General features: G+C 35.5%; 1 protein-coding gene across 1 annotated transcript in view; it reads left to right on the top strand.

Moving 5' to 3' along the window:
* Positions 1-14349, top strand: part of LOC125209721 (serine/threonine-protein kinase ATM) — a 28470-nt gene that overhangs the window by 10424 nt on the left and 3697 nt on the right. Inside the window, exons 25-61 of the mRNA XM_048109304.1 lie at positions 14-141; positions 874-1030; positions 1817-1863; positions 1945-2008; positions 2110-2184; positions 2276-2395; positions 2679-2864; positions 2991-3112; positions 3197-3266; positions 3431-3558; positions 3783-3924; positions 3994-4134; positions 4230-4328; positions 4453-4499; positions 5041-5233; positions 5331-5549; positions 5975-6046; positions 6183-6252; positions 6499-6592; positions 6722-6845; positions 7873-8013; positions 8715-8825; positions 9390-9437; positions 9536-9640; positions 9754-9840; positions 10065-10379; positions 10461-10576; positions 10705-10771; positions 10858-10932; positions 11136-11249; positions 11521-11685; positions 11774-11872; positions 12304-12455; positions 13020-13221; positions 13344-13391; positions 13614-13697; positions 14113-14196. Of these exons, the coding sequence (XP_047965261.1) occupies positions 14-141; positions 874-1030; positions 1817-1863; positions 1945-2008; positions 2110-2184; positions 2276-2395; positions 2679-2864; positions 2991-3112; positions 3197-3266; positions 3431-3558; positions 3783-3924; positions 3994-4134; positions 4230-4328; positions 4453-4499; positions 5041-5233; positions 5331-5549; positions 5975-6046; positions 6183-6252; positions 6499-6592; positions 6722-6845; positions 7873-8013; positions 8715-8825; positions 9390-9437; positions 9536-9640; positions 9754-9840; positions 10065-10379; positions 10461-10576; positions 10705-10771; positions 10858-10932; positions 11136-11249; positions 11521-11685; positions 11774-11872; positions 12304-12455; positions 13020-13221; positions 13344-13391; positions 13614-13697; positions 14113-14196 (4311 nt within the window). The remainder of the gene's footprint in view (positions 1-13; positions 142-873; positions 1031-1816; positions 1864-1944; positions 2009-2109; positions 2185-2275; positions 2396-2678; positions 2865-2990; positions 3113-3196; positions 3267-3430; positions 3559-3782; positions 3925-3993; positions 4135-4229; positions 4329-4452; positions 4500-5040; positions 5234-5330; positions 5550-5974; positions 6047-6182; positions 6253-6498; positions 6593-6721; positions 6846-7872; positions 8014-8714; positions 8826-9389; positions 9438-9535; positions 9641-9753; positions 9841-10064; positions 10380-10460; positions 10577-10704; positions 10772-10857; positions 10933-11135; positions 11250-11520; positions 11686-11773; positions 11873-12303; positions 12456-13019; positions 13222-13343; positions 13392-13613; positions 13698-14112; positions 14197-14349) is intronic.

Genomic DNA, 14349 nt, shown 5'->3' with positions numbered 1-14349 from the left:
TGTTTGGAACCAGTCAATGATTGAGAAGCTGTTTATGCTGCTCCACGATCCTGATTATCGAGTTAGATTTTTCTTAGCATGTCGGATCAGTGTCCTTTTTGAGACATGGGATGGCCATGATGAGCTCTTCCAAGATGTATGGTAGGTTAAAATCAAAAATATTCTACTGCACAATCTCAGTCTTCATAAACAGTTTAATTTTTTTTTTGAGTTTATAGAGAAAAGTAAAGGATAATGTTATCGTTCAAGTTTTCACTTATGTACTTACTGTCTTCAATTGAATACAAATTTGCGAGGGAGAGAGATGGGGTGAGGGGAGAGGGAAAAGGAGAGTGATAATATATTTAGTCCGTCGGTAAAATAAATTTAATCTTGATACCAATCATAGATCCCTTAAGAAGAATAGGCAGTGATGCGTACTTCTAGTTTAAGGGCAGTGTACGGAAGGACGTAACAAGCACCATAACATTAAACTTTATGGTGCACAGGGTATGTATTTTCAAAGTTTGATGATGATAATTTCATTTTGGTTTCAGTCAGTGTATGTTCAGAAGTGAACCACTAGAATTTAAATGATCGGAACTCACTAAATTGCAAGAGTCGTATCATGCCTAATAATGAAAAACTTTAGTTCCACAGAAAGGTAATAAGTGGTGGAGTACCAAATAAAGGCATAATATGAATTATTATTGTGTAAAGCCTCTAGTCAAGAGAGTGGACTGCCTTCAGTTGCATAAATATTGTCTTGTTGAGTCTGTAGAATTTCCTCTTCCTTTTGTGCTGTTTTTTATTTTTTTTATTTTTTTTTATTTTTTTTATCATTTCTTTATTTTATCATTTTAAAATACTCAAAGTCAATATATCTTATTTCAGTTCAAATTTTGGTGTGAAATTGGTCATGGCGTCAAATGGAAGAGTTGTAACAGCTGATAAAGTTTTACCTGCTGGTCCCCAGCCTGCTCCAATGATGGAAACTACTATAATAACTCTTATGCACCTTGGACTGCACAGTGAAAAAATGGAGTTAGAGGTACTTTTAGTCCTCCTTCCCTCCGTGATTCACCTATTGTTTTATTATCTGATCGGCAGGTTTGAACATTGGACCCACTAAGATGGAGTGGCATAGGCATCTAATTTTGTACAGTTTTATGAATTGCCTCAATTTAGGTGCTGCATGCATGTAGGTGGTAGTTTGGTTATGCTCAAACACCAAAACAATATCTATCTATTGTCTTCCTAAATTTTTGGAAATTTAAAATCTGTTGATCAAATAAGCCATTCCAGTTCCAGTAAGTAGACTTGATCGCTGGTTGGTCGTTACTTCGTTTATTCTATTTAGCATGACAATTATGGACAACTGAGAGACTGACACCATCAATAGGTGAACCTTCAAAAACATTATCAAAATATTTCAACTGTATGATTGGGCCTGCTTGATTTATATGGATTATTTTTGCTTTTATAAGTCAACTTTTGATGTAGCATGAAGAAGGTTTTATCCTATTATGCTCTTTTCCATTATGAGGATAACTAAACTCTGCTTGTTTGGATTGGTTTAGTCATCTCAGGCATGCTTTAAAAAAATTGTTGCTCCACTAAATGGTTTATATTGTTCTATCTTTAGCAATTTTTATTCCTGAGCTAGATAAAAAGTCAGTTACCATTAGCTTCACTAAAAAACTAGATAAGTATGAGAGAATATTATGATGAACCATAAATAAGATTTAGTATGTGTTTTTATTGTTACCATGGCTTCCCTAGCAGAGATAAATAGGTTGACTTGATCAGATCTTTAAGTTATAACTTTCACATGCAGGCTATTTTCATGATGTGTGTTGTTGCAGCCATTGAACCCTGTCAAAGGTAAATAACTAGTAAAAACAGCCAATAGTTCATATGCAAACAACCCCTGCCTTCGTTTCTGATAACGTGATCCTTATTCAGGGAATTGGTGCCTGCCTTGCTAGATAGTTTATCAATGGAACTACATTATACAAGCAGGGCAAAGGTGATATGTACATTCCTGTTATATAATAAATTTATCATGCAAAGCAGAAAGCGTCTAGCATTTTATCTTCATACTGTTTCAAATTCTAATATTGATTCCAGTACATGGAAGAGCTTATTGGATCAATCATTTTCTGTTGGGTTACTTGTGGTGTCAGCTTACCTGCACTTGTTGAGGTAATATCTCATACATAAGCCACTTGAACTTAACATTTATGCTTTAGAGTTTAGAACACTCTCCTACTTGTGATATTAATTGATTCCACAGACTAGAGATCTTTATGTCTTGAACATGGAGCCCATGAACTTCATGCAATACTGTTGCCAGTGGCTCCTTCCTGCCTTGATCTTGAAAGAGGAGACTTCTAACATAAAATGGGTTGCTAAGGTAGAAATTCCATTTCTCTGTTGCCCTTCTCAGTTTCCCTAGAAATGCTTTTAGCTTGCATGATTGACTATCTTTGTAATAGTTTATTAAGTAAGATTACCTTGGCTTTATATTGGTTAGCAATTATTTGTTCTTGGTCTAATGAAATTAGAATTGAGAAAGCAGGTTTCTAGTCTTGATATTTTTGGTATATTTATAATATTCTTATTTTGCTTTTTGTGTATTTTTTATCTCACAACTATTTTGGAATATATAAATTTTGTTGACAATTTCTACTTACCAGGTCGCTTGCCAGCCTTCTGCCGATTTGGTCAAGCAACACTTTGTGCACATCTTTTCAATCAGTATGGCTTTGCACTGCAGCAAGAAAGCTGGATCAGGTAATGGTTATAGGGTGCTGGGAACTTATATCCTACAGATTGCTGAATTATCCGAGCATGAAAGAGATGAACTAATTAAGAAGCGTATGGTAAGAGTCCACGACTTAGTGTCAATATACATTAGTTTAGTAGACAACGCAATCAAAGTGCTTTTACTTGAAACTTGGATTTCTTCTCTAGAAAATATTAAGGATTCTCATTGTCATTGTGCATAGGTTTCTATCGTGAATCAAACTTTGTCTCTGGCTTCCAGTGTATCAGACCCTCCACTTCCTTTCTTCTCGAAAGACACAATTGCATCTGCTGTTCAAACTGTTGTTGATGGATTCTTGGATGGGTGTAGTACCTTTTTTTTTTGTTCTTTAAGTTATTTTTTTTGTGTACTTTGCATTTCTTAGTTTGCTTACTGTACTTTTTGCAGCGAGGATCAATCTAGAAGTCACAACCTTGCTGACAAGATCAACATATTCAGACCGGGCAGAGTTTTTACGGTGATTTATCCATTTTTATGTCAGATCCCTATTAGGATATTTTAAACAAATTTTGAGATATGCTGTTTATTGTTTAGATGGTCATCATCACAATTGTGCAGTTCATTATTGATATTGATCAATGCTGTTCAATTTCTTTATTATTTTTCATCCATTTTTTGCAGTTTATTGTTGATATGCATTATAAAGTTACTACTGCAGCTCATCACCGCCATAAATGTAACCATTTGGCTGGCATTGAAGTGCTTGTCAATTTGCTTGGGTTCAGAGCTGCTATTCCTAGTACTTTCAAGTGAGTCTTAGTTTTACACCTTTGCGCGTAACTAGGTAATTATAGTATAGTGGTGCTAATCTTGTTTTCAAGAAAAAAACTGATGCATTTCATCCTCACTATCCCCACTCTGTTCTCTGTCGATGCTGGCCATTGGATTTTCATTGAAAAATGATTATTGTGGAATATGACCATATGATTTTGCTCTAAGGCTAGTCTAACGTCTTCCTTATTCTGATGAGTAGTTACCTTCTCAATTTGACTGGTCAATTCATTGGTTCCCATTCTTTAATGGATCAATGTTGCCGCATTGTCTCCTCGTTACTGAAGATATCAAGAGATGACCCAGCAGGCCAGACTACAAGAGTTCTGGGTGAACAACTTCAGGTAAGATCATACCTTTATGTTTTCGATTTGCATGCAATCTTTGACCCTCATGGAGTTGCTCTACTCCAGTTTCTGGTGTCTAAGTTGGTTGCATGCTGTGTACCCTGTGAATCTAACGACAAGATCTCCACAACTGCTTCTTCTCAACTGGTATCACTGCTGCATCAGCTTACTATCAGTTGTGATTCATCTCTGCATGAATACATTAAGGTATTTATATCTTTGCTTCAGTTACTTTTGTCTTTGTTACAGTTGAAGAAAGTGTGTCTAACTGTTGACAATCATTTGTGGACTTGTTACTCCAGGAGCTAGAGCCTTTCCCTGAGCTCGATACATTTGGTGATATACGAAGGTTTCATCAGAACTTATGCGAAGCCTACTCACCAAGAGTTCACCTACTAAATGTAAGCAAATGGTATTATTGTCATATTTGCTTGATTCTTTGGTTTATGGCTGTGTAGTATTAGTATACTAGTATGTTGTCTTACTTTACCCTCTCTAACTCTTCTATTCTTGTAATTTTTTTAGCTTGTGAAGAGATCCCGCTATGTACCGCCTAGAATACTTCTTTGCAGGTATTGCCTCCTTTTGCTTTCATTTACACATGAAAATGTCTTTCCTCGGTAAAACAGTGGGTATCAAGCTGTGAAAAATCTGTGTATCTATCAAATTTGGGCTTTCAAATAAATTATGAAATGATTAATGAAAGAGATTTAGTTTAGTAGTGTAGAACAATTAAATATAGATATATGTGGAGAAGTATATAGACATAGTAGAGAAGAGTGGTAGGTGTATTTCATTACTCAACATAGGCCACACATATATAGTACAAGAGATTAAGCAAGACTGTCACACAACCGATGTGGGATACTCATATTCTATAAAAAAAATAGAATTGCAACATGCAGACAATCTGTGTACCTATCGGACTTGGAAGAAGTTTTATGGAAAGATATTTTTTTTGAGAATTTTTGTCAACGACTCTTTTTAGGGTTGGATTTTTTCTCATGTCTATATGTATGCTCATTTAAAGGAAGGCTGAGCTTCCTTTCAACCGTTTCTCTTTGGTATTTAGAATTACATGAAATTTCATTTGTTGACGGTTATTTCTTTCAGTCTGAAAGCATTGTATAAGAATATCTCTACAAAAGGAAAGCATCTACGGAAGGAACTTGGTGATGATTTTCTCAAAGATGAATATTGGCAATCAGACAGTGAAATTGTTCACGCTTTCTGGAATCTTGTACCAATATGCAGCTTTGATAACACAATTGATCTTGGGGCCATGGTGTCTGACTTCATATCTAGGGTATCACTGTATCTTTGTGTTGTTATTTTATACCTCTAAGACATTCTCTATATGCGTTACAAACTGACTGAACTCTTCTAATGTAACTGTATTCTAGGTTGGTATTGGTGATCCCCATCGTGTAGTTTTCCATCTTCCTGGGGAATCTCATACTCTTGTATCTGGAACAGTTAATTTGGTTGGTACCAAGGAGTCAAATATCCACATGGATACAAGAATATCCAATGATAATCTTCTTATACTTATGAGGCTTTTAAAGAAGTACCTAATGGATGATTCTGTTGAGATAATTGACCTGGCTTCACAAGCTTTACAGGTTAGTTTATTGATGTACCATTTGCTTCTACCTGTTTTTGAGGTCTTACGCTTGTCCTGGTTTTGCTTTTGATGATTTGTGTAAATTGGCCAAATATTAAATTGTCAGTCACCATATCAGATGAAAACCTCATGTTTTAGAGACTTAGTGGCCTAAATGGACTGTTTTAGTTACTTGAATTAACTTTTTTGACAATGCTAGGACTGATGCCCAGTATTTTGTGTTGGATCCTGTGCAGTTATATAGCTATTGGATATGGGCCCCACCATCGTGGTGTCTTATATAATCTTTTCTAATGAATGTCTGTAGTTACCTAACAATCTGAAGAGTTATTATAAATAGTAAACTAATGTGTGAGGCATGTAATTTTCATTTGGACTTACCCTGGATGTAGATCTTAAATATATCAATATACACTTGTGCAGGGTATTCTTTCGACTGAAAGGGGTCAACAATCTTTGATACAGTTGGATTCCTATGAGAGGTCTCTTGTCGAGGTTTAGATTCTACTTCAATTATATCTCACTTATCATTTTCTTGAATTATTTTCAGTAATAATATGGGAAACTGTACTGCTAATATGTATCACAATCTGGGCTCTAATTTTCTTTTTAATTGTTGCATAATTTGCAGGTCCACTCAAAAGGTGTCAATTTGAAGCTAGTGCAAAGTTTGATTGCTGGTCTACAGCGTAAATTTAACGGTAAACTGTTAGTTAAAGTTTTTTCTGCTGTATTTGATGTTCTACTGTATGATAGCAGTAGTAAAATATATTTAAGTGAGCATATGCGTGGTCTATATGTACAAATGAGTAGCATCTTGTTGGTAGTGCTAGTTTCAGATTATCTCTTTAATTTTTTATTTTATTTCAGTGCATTCTCTACAATCAATGTTCCTTTATATGCCCATTCATCGATTCACAGTTGACTTCTTTTAGAATTTGTCTCAGATAAATCTATTTCCATAGAAGACTCAACCATGTGGACTACAACTGACAAAACATTTGAGGGATGGATTTGCCCACTTGTCTATGCCCTGATAAGTTACTGTGATGACCTTATTCTTAGGTTGTCTATCTTCGTTGAGAAGGATCTCAGCTTTAACCTACTTGTGTCTAAAGCTGACTTTTGTTGAGTGATTTACTTGGTTGCTGATTTTCATGTTTATTTCAGATTATGCCAAGATATTGTGCTGGTGAAATCTGAAGTTTCAGAACTTCTTTTCTCAACTATCGTTGTTAATATTGCTGGCAGAAAGGATTCAGAAGCGGATCTCTGTAAAATAATCTCATTCAAGGTTATTGTTTCTTGCCGTTCACATAATCATTTGATTGTTTGGATCATTTGTTTCATGACTTGATGCATGGGAAAATTACATTTGGTATAAATCATAGTATATGATTGCTTTTGTGCATGAATCATTTACAGAAACACATGAATTTTCCTGCTTCTCTAACCAAACAGTTCTATGTTCCGATATTTGCAGAACTATTTCTCTGGCTTAAGGCATTCTTTTCTGTTTACTTTGTGAAAAGTTAGTTGAATGATAAGATGATGATGCAGGATGAAGTAGATCAAATTTCATAGAGCTAATTTGTGGTTCATGGTTGCTTGGCGGGCCCTGAATGAGAGAAAATAATGCCTCTTTCTTTTGCTTACATCATTAGACAAGGCAGTTTTTCTTGAGAATGTTATGGATGACTTTTCCCTTTGAATTTAAAACAAAAACTATGTAGCTTGTCAAGAGAATAAGAAAGCAAAAAAGAAAGAAAGAGAAAGAAGCTTTTAGGAATTTTGACATTGCTAGCACAAGTTTGAGAAATTGGGTTATGGAAGTTTTTGAAAAATGGGTTCCATATCCCTAGAACTCCTGAATTAGTTTTCTGTTTTTATATTGATAGTTAATTTTGTTATGCAAAAGTGCAAAACTGACTTTAGCTTGTTGCTTGCTTTCAGAATAGATAAAGAGTTCCTGCCACAACCAACCACTGAAACCTTTTACATTTCTGTCCACTTTTTGCTTCTACTTATTTCTTTTGGAGCTAGCAACCATTTCATTTCAGCTAGTATTATGGCCTCAAACTGGACTATTTGCAATAGTAATGTTGTTTGATCGGTGCCCATATATGTTCCTAGTCTTAGAAAGTGTTGAAAACTATTAACCTGGAGAACAAGTGAAGTGGATATTTCTTCTCTAAATTTCTTTCCATATCCTTCCACTGAGTTTCCAGTTAGGATTGTGTATACCAAGGTTTCTATTTCCATCTGATATATAACTTTTGATGCTTATCATCAGGATTAAAAGTTTCCCTCATTATTTACAGGTACGAGAAAACATCTTTATTGAGTCAAATGGATTGATGAAATCAATTCAAGTGTTCTTGAATGCTCTGAATGAGCTTCGACTGTGTAACGCAATTGAAAAAACCAAGTTGTCATCACTTCCTAAGCCAAAATCTTCAAAGGTAGATACTTTCCCAAAGTTCCATTTATCCATTCATTGAATGTTTCCAGGCATGATTTACGTGATTCATGTTATCCATATTTGCATGTAAATACCTACCTTACTGGGGCAACATCTATTTTGCATAGACCTAATCCATGCTTTTATAATTTTCCTATTTTATCCTCATGTGATTTTGCTACTATTAATGGTTGAATTATGAAATAACTAGCAATGGGGGTTTTAGAAGTGTTTGATTTCATGAATTCATGATTATATAAATATTTATATACAACTTCATAATTTATCGGATGAAGTTTTAATTGTTATTCTGGCTTATGGTGATTATTTTCAATTTTTGTCCTCAATCATTAAGAAATTGATTTGTTTACAGAGTAAGATAATCCATTGTTTCTCTATTTATCTGACATGTTTACGAACAATCTTCCTAAAAGTTCATCGTGATTATTAAGAATTATTCTCTGTAATGTTAGTAAGATGGAGTTGTGAATTTGTCATTAGTTCCATTTCATTAGTTCCTGGCCAAGATGCAGTTTTTCTCATCATAGAATTTTTCGTCAATTTCTATTTGTTTCTTTTCATGCATACTCTGGGGATTCCTTTTAACTTCTTTTGAACTTCTGTAATTTGACTTGGCATTTAATCTTTCTGCTTCCTACATGATTTAAAAGAATTGATGAACTTTAGCTTACTTTTTTTCAGAGTAATAAGTCTCCTAGTTCTGGGTCGAAGTCACGATCTTCATCATTGAAAGTCAAGGATCCTGACGCATCTTCCTCTGGATCAGTAGTCTCAACATCACTATGGGAAAAGGTTTGGGTTCAGCTTTGAAGTTTTGATACAGCACCATGTATGTAGTCTGTAAAAAAGCATATTCATTCTTATTAACCAGATGGTTTCCCTCCCCCTTCTTCTTCTCTCTATATATAATTGTCATGTAACTAATGCATGTCATGTGATTCTTATGATTACCTTGTAAACTATTGTATCTTTTAGCTAAAGCTGACTTGTTTTTATTCTGACATCAGTAACATTATTTTATATTAGATCAAAGTCAGGGATCTTCCTCTGCTAGAAACCAAGTATTGGGTCACCTCAAATTAAAAAGACCAGTGACTCTTCTCTGCTGAATAGCTTTTTAAATATATGCTTTATTAAAAAAAAAATTGTTCTAGCACTTGTTCTGGGAAGTTCAGTTTTGTTGCAAACATCATTTGCAATTTTCAAGATCATGCTGCTACAAGAAAATACACCTTATATAAGGATTTTAGAGCTTTCCAGAAGTTTTTTCCTTTCAAAATTTCATTGTTTCTCTTCTCTCCTGCTCTAGTACTGTTGAATGTGTACATTTTCTCATCGGTTGGTATCCTTCTCCAGGTTTACTGGCTCTCCGTGGATTATCTTGTAGTTGCAAAGTCTGCTATTGTAAGTACATTTTCACTTGCTTGTTTGCGGTACTAGTATTTAATATTTATGTTCCTAGAATCTCCATCTGCAGTTTTTTCCTCCTGTTGCATTTACAGGATTGTGGATCTTTCTTTACGGCCTTTCTTTATGTTGAACACTGGTGTGAGGAGCACTTTAATGCATTAACATTGGGCACACCTGATTTTTCTCATCATGAAACAGTATGTTCACACGCACCTTCTAAACATCTTTGATTTGATTTATTGAGCCTTGTTTCCTTTGGGTCCTGCTTTGTCCTGTTCACTATATACACAATGTGCTCTTTGTCTGTCAGCTGCCACCACATGTCGAAATACTTGTATCAGCTGTTACCCAAATCAATGAGCCCGACAGTCTCTATGGGATTATCCAATCTCACAAGGTTAGCTCTGCAGTTATATGACTAAACTAAGTTCTTGATTTATATTTCTTTCCAGATCTTTGCCTTCAACTTGAGTCAAAATGCTCCGCATAGAAGATAGGGCTTCTTATGAAAATGCATGTAGTTGCTTGGCAATGGAAATGTGGCAGTCTCGTGAATACAGATATGACCCTCTTTACAATGCCTTAACATAATTCAAGCAATTTTTTCTCTATTAATTCCAGGTGGCCTCTCAGATTGTAACTTTTGAGCATGAGGGTAATTGGAGTAAAGCACTTGAATACTATGATTTGCAAATACGCTCAGTGCCAACTTTGCGAATAAGTGGTTCTGCATATTCTTCTGAGGAGAACTCTCGACTGGCAGACCATGCATCCTTCTCTAAAATAAAAAATGACTTCACACAGAAAAAGCCTTATAAAGGACTAATTAGATCTTTACAGAAAAATGGTTGCAGTCATTTGCTAGATGTGTATTGCCAAGGGTTGACTTCTCAGCGAGGTCGGTTTCAGCATGATTTAGAATTTATTGAGCTGCAGGTCTGATTTAATTTATGCACTGAGCACTCAGATTCCTTATTTCTCTGTCCATGTCTTATTTTCCTTACTCCCTGTCTTCAGTATGAAGCTGCTTGGCGTGTGGGAAACTGGGATTTCTCTCCGCCTTATTCTTTTGCTGAGTCATCTGTATCATATAATTGCAGTGATGGACAGCATTTCAATGAAAACTTGCACAGGTATTTTCCTTGGATCTTGTGTGTAAGTAGGTTAAGATGATTTAAGTCTTATGCATTCTCGAACCCTCATCTTTCAGTTTTTCCTCCTTCCACCAGTTAACTCTGATAATCTACTTGATGTGGTGTAGGTGTTTGGGAGCACTACAAGGAGGAGAATTTGATGAATTTCATACTAAGTTGAATGAGTCGAAGCAGGTCAGTTGGTACTACTGAATTACACGGTAGCAATACCTTTATTTTTACCGTAACTGTTGACATTCATGGTTGTCTATCAACTGCAGGCTCTTTTATTGTCCATCTTCCATGCAAGCAAGGAGAGCACTGAGTATATTCACTCAAACATTGTTAAGCTTCAGGTATCAAATATTTCAAGCAAGTTTTTGGGATCTTCAATATCTTGCTTGTTAGGAAGAAAACCCCATTGAGTCTCTCGAATTGGTGGACTGAAATGATTTATTTCAATTGCTGAGTTTAATGAAAGTGTATCTGTCTTCTACTTCGCATGATTTTTAGAGATTTCACTTTTATCATCTTTTTTCCAATCTAATTTTTGTTCCAGATCTTTTATCATCTTGGTATGGCATGGGATTTACGTTGGGGATCTGGGAATTTTGATTCTTCTTCTGACAAAGTGAAATTGCTACCTGAACCTACAGTCCCCGTCATAGACCAGGTACTTGATTTACTTGCACAAAATTGGCCCAGGGTTGGCAACATATTCCATATTTATCTGTCAGCTTTTATATCATAAAAGAAACCATGTCCGGCACTATAATCTATTCTGTATGGTAACAAAACAAATTATCTTGTGGTTTAAATTCCCATATCCGCTGTACCTGTTGTTATGTTTTATATTAAAAGTATATCAGTATCCGGGAGGACATAAAGTCGGAGAAGTTATTGTTGTATGTAAGACCCACTAACTTCTGAATTTGAATATACAGCTGCAAGGGCTCCATAAAAACTGGAAGTGTGTTCTGAAACAGACAGACCTACATATGAATTTGTTGGAACCGTTCATCGCATTCAGGTCTATCTTGCTTCGGGTTTTAAATTCCGTGGATAGTATAGTCCATCATCTTCGGGAGTCAGCTGCAGTTCTTCGTAAGGTATACTCTAGAAACGCTTAAAACTTAGCAGAATGGAATGGATCTGAGCAGAGCCTGCTAAGTCAGTAGCTCGTTTTGCCACCTGCAGGGCTCTAGGATTTCTCAGGCTGCTGCAGCTTTGCATGAGCTTATGTGCCTCTGCTCTGGAATGGGAGAAGAATATTCTAATTTGTACTGGCTTGGAAGGGTATAAACTTGCTTTTCATCTTCACATACTTTTGAAACCATGTAGGCCTCTAGGTTTGCTTCCAATGTTGAATTGCTGATACAGAATGATTATGGCATTCTAGAGCTTTCTTTGGCATCTTAAATTAATGTTCATTCATAAGGAAAAATTACTCCAAGTTTATACTCTTACTGGCTTCAATTCTATTTCATCGTCCCTAGGCTCTGTTAAGAAGAAAATTTTGACGTTATGTCAGTCTCAAAATAAGCTTGAAAGGTGTCGGTGTTAAACAGATTTATTCTCTAAGGACAAGAAAGTTTTTTTAATTAGGTAGTTCTGTTTCTTAATTCACATGATTAAGAAAATTGGAAAATAAACTATGTCACCACTCTGTCAAATTTTAACTTCTCATCTTTTTGGGGTCCTAACATGTGTGATCTTTATTTTAAAAGCTAGAAGAAGCTAAGCTTCTCCGGGCTCAGGGGAAGCATGAGCTGGCGATCAACCTTGCAGACTATATTTCACAAAACCACCAGTTAAATGAAGAAGCTGCAGATGTATTTCGCTTAGTTGGAAAATGGCTGGCAGAGACTCGATCAAGCAAGTTAGTAATATGTCAATATATTGTCCATTATATAGTTAGCATCATGATGATGAGCCTCTAAGGTTTTGTTCTATAAACTTTACCTGATATTTTCATAAGCTACTAGTCTGGAAAAACAACTATAAGATCTGCTAGTACTCTAGTAGTAGTTTGACAGGATGACATGAAATAACAAAGTAAAATAAACATGTTATTTTCTTCTCTTATATGTCATTCGTCATTAGAGACATTAATGATTGGTTGAGCATTGACTATTTAATCAGCAGCAAGGATGACAATTATCTTAACAAACTATATGGCTCCTGGTTTTGTGATTAGTAAATATCCTGAACTGAAATACAAGGCTTTGGCTTTGCTTGCAATCTCGTGAAGTGTCTGAGATGGCCCACGGAATGATATTTATCTGTGACTCCTTAGGTTTTTCTTGTTGCCAAACTGGATTTGTTTGGCTAAGTTGAAGTAATCACTTCTGGGTATTCTTTGAGCATATAACATCTGTATATATCTTTCCTTCAGTGTTCATGGATCACTTAGACTCGTCCTGATCATCTGATGTTGATGCAGCTCGAGGACTGTATTAGAGAAGTACCTGAAGCATGCTGTAAATCTAGCTGAAGATTACGAGTCTGCAGACAAATTGTCCATTGAGAAAAGAAACCAAATGCATTTTCATCTTGCACATTATGCAGACGCCCTTTTTCGTAGTCATGAAGAAAGACTCAGCTCTAATGAGTGGCAAGTAGCATTACGATTACGGAAACACAAGGTATATTTTTTAAATACTTAGTAAGTAGATTGCAAAAAGAGAAATAAAGAAGTTTGTCGAAGATGGTGGTCAAAAAGTTCATTGGTTAATTGCAACCATAAAAAAACATTTGTTACTTGCAGAAGAAGGAGCTGGAAGCATTAATCAAGCGATTCAGGAGTGCAGCAAAGGTAAATGCTTTTACCCTCTCTCCTTTAAGATTGTTCACCTGCACTGTGCATTATTCACCATTACTAGTATTCACCATTTATATATTCAACCCAATTTGTTTTTGTGATGAAACCTCATGCCCTCAACTCCCTCCCATCCCACACACAAAAATAAGTAAAAGGAGTGCAGTAGCTGTTCAGAGAGATAAGCTAACTTGATATGGTTTTCTATGTGGATACTAGGGAGACAAAACTGATTATACACTAAAAATACAAGAGCTCCAAAAGCAACTTGCTATGGACAGAGAAGAAGAAGTGAAATTACAGGTATACTCTTTGGTGATCAATCTGGCATGGCCTTTAAGATGTCTCATGGTATATTCTTGTTAGTTATTGATATGAAAGTCGAAAAGATCCTATTGGGTTTATCAGTTTTAGCCTTTAGATCGTGTCAAACTGAAATAAGCATGTCCTACTTTATTGAATCTTGCTTATTATTTGTTTAACGACTTGAAATCATTGTTATAAAAGAGACTCTACCGCGTCTTCAAAATTAGTTTAAACCTTCTTTCTTATATTGTTCGTGATATGTGGCATTGTATGTTGCCTAGTGCTGGAAAACTAATCTCCATATATATTTTTGAAACAAGTATGTTTTGCAAATTGAATGAGATGAAGCTCATTGCGTTTCACGGGGCTGAGTTTTATCGTATTATTTAAATGTTTAACCTTTGGCTCCCAGGAAGACAGAGACAACTTTCTGTCTACAGCTCTAGAAGGCTACAAACGTTGCTTAGTCGTTGGCGAGAAATATGATGTCCGAGCGGTAAATATGAATTCAATTGTCGATATTCTTTTTTATGATATTATTTTTTTTATGATCTCACATGGTATGTAATGGCAAATGGTATAGTTATATATGAAGTATGAACAGCATTTGAATTGTCTTATCCATATGTATGTTATATATCCATACCCC

Source organism: Salvia hispanica, chromosome 3 (assembly GCF_023119035.1).
Source record: "Salvia hispanica cultivar TCC Black 2014 chromosome 3, UniMelb_Shisp_WGS_1.0, whole genome shotgun sequence".
In the NCBI taxonomy this organism is placed as follows: domain Eukaryota; kingdom Viridiplantae; phylum Streptophyta; class Magnoliopsida; order Lamiales; family Lamiaceae; genus Salvia; species Salvia hispanica.
The sequence above is the reverse complement of the archived record's forward strand: the minus strand, read 5'-3'. Positions and strand labels throughout refer to the sequence as shown.